The following is a 2166-nucleotide window of genomic DNA, read 5'->3' as shown; positions in this document are numbered from 1 at the left end:
CATAATACTGTTGAAATAATAATTTAAAAAAATTTTGATGGATGTATTTACAAGGCATAATGTCACAATGCAAGCGTGATATCTGTAGAAAGATATTTGAAGAAACGTTCATCTTATCAACCACGTTCTAAAGTGAGGTGCGCTAGTTCGGCCAAATCAGGAAAACACTCCCTCCTCCACCAAATATCCTCACCTATCACGTGCTTCAATCATCCCAACCTTTTTTTTATTCAATTTCATTCCACTACTTTCTATTTTTTTACAATTTTCATTTTATTTAATTTAATACTCCCAACTCAACTTGGGCTTATGGCACTAACCATCAACTAGATTTCTCGCATATATAAAATGAAGGAAAGTGGGTTCTTGAAACTTGGAGGGCACAGTTATTTATTAGTTGTTCCTGTTATCGTTCTCTACTTGCATTTCCTTTCTTTCTTTCTTCGCCGCAAAGCAAAGAAACGCTATAAAGCATTAAAACCACACAATTCCACAACACAACCACACAACACAACATCTCAGAGATTCAATTCAGTCATTTCAAACAATTTTCCTCCTTTAATTTTCATCCATGGATTGGGTAAGAGGAGACCCTGTTGGTCGAGGAAGCTTCGCCACGGTTAGTTTAGCGTTTTCAAAAAACGGTTCTGCTGATAAATCTTTGGTTTCTCCCACCGCCGTGAAGTCCTGCGAGGTTGGAGCCTCCTACTGGCTCAAGAACGAGAAACACGTGCTCGACCGTCTCGGCAACACGTGCCCACGAATCATCACGTGCTTTGGCGATGATTACACCTTGGAGAATGGCCGCCAATACTACAACCTCTTCCTGGAGTACGCCTCCCGAGGCAGCCTCTCGGATGAGCTTAACCGCCGCGGAGGGTGTATCCCAGAGCTCGAAGTTCGACATCACGTGAAGTCTATCGTGGAAGGCCTCATCCATATTCACAACACTGGATTCGCCCACTGCGACATAAAGCTTCAAAACATACTCATGTTCGAAAACGGTCAGGTTAAGATTGCGGATTTTGGTCTAGCGAAAGAAACAGGGGAGAAACAGGGGAATGAGAAGAAAAATAAGTGTTTCGAATGCAGGGGAACTCCTATGTTTATGCCGCCGGAATTGGTTAACAACGGCGAGTGCGAGTCTCCGGCGGATATTTGGGCCTTGGGGTGTACTGTAATAGAGATGGTAACTGGTAAGCCGGCATGGAACATTGCAAAAGATTCGAATATTTGGTCCTTGATGCTTCGAATCGGAACAGGGGAAGAAGTACCTTGTATTCCAAATGAAATTTCAAAAGAAGGGAAGGATTTCTTGGACAAGTGTTTTGTTAAAAATCCTAAGAAGAGATGGACGGCTGAAATGCTTTTGGATCATCCGTTTCTCGCTTCTCATACTGTTTCATTGAAAGCTGACTTCATGGCTAATAATTATTCGCCGCGAAGCCACTTTGATTTCCCAGACTGGGTTTGTTCTGTTCCAAGCTCTCACGAGCCACAGTCAAATTTTAATTTTGATTCGTTTTCGGCCGTGAATCGAATTCAGAGGCTTGCAACAAAGGATCGAGTGCGGGAGAATTGGCCGGAATCTGATGGTTGGACTTGGACCAGTATCAGGGGAAATTAAATTAAACAGAGGAGAAGCAGCAGGAAAATGAACTAAAAGAGCAAGTTGTAGGGTTTTTGTTCTAATTTTAATTATTTATATTCATTTATTCTAATATTTAGGTTGTAAACTAAGTAGGCAGAGTTCATGGAAGAGTTCTAACTAGGTACTAGCGCCCCTTGTGGCCCTCTTTGTACAGCGGCTTCTTACATTATTATACCAAATAAATTATAAATATATGAAATTTTGCATTTTTTCTTATTTTTGGTTTTTAATTTATATATATTATTTAACTCATTTTTAATTTATATTTTATATCTAATATATATTTTGTATTAATAGTTAATTTTAGTTGTTAATTTTAATATACACGTTGATACAAATAACATGTTCCATGTTTAAATGTTAACCAGTACTTCTACAAATTCCTTAAATGCTTAAAGTTCCACAATGTTCTTTTGGGTTCAATACTTGTGAATTCTTTTAATCTTTTATTTACAAATAAGAAGGCAAATATAGTATGCAGTAAATGAATGTTTTGATTCCTTTGAGTTTGTTTG

The 2166-nt window shown here is 38.5% G+C and overlaps 1 protein-coding gene across 1 annotated transcript; it reads left to right on the top strand.

Annotated features, from left to right (window-relative positions):
- Window positions 332–1867, top strand: LOC107626813 (mitogen-activated protein kinase kinase kinase 5-like). The gene has a single exon (XM_016329713.2). The coding sequence runs from the start codon at window positions 572–574 to the stop codon at window positions 1625–1627; it is 1056 nt and encodes a 351-aa protein (XP_016185199.1). The 5' UTR covers window positions 332–571; the 3' UTR covers window positions 1628–1867.

The sequence above is a fragment of the Arachis ipaensis genome, chromosome B01 (assembly GCF_000816755.2).
Source record: "Arachis ipaensis cultivar K30076 chromosome B01, Araip1.1, whole genome shotgun sequence".
Classification (NCBI taxonomy): Eukaryota; Viridiplantae; Streptophyta; class Magnoliopsida; order Fabales; family Fabaceae; genus Arachis; species Arachis ipaensis.
This window is presented reverse-complemented; position numbering and strand designations above follow the sequence as displayed.

What these genes read in the sequence shown, in the direction of transcription:
- LOC107626813 (XM_016329713.2), top strand. Translation starts at nt 572, where the DNA reads ATGGATTGGGTAAGAGGAGACCCTGTTGGTCGAGGAAGCTTCGCCACG.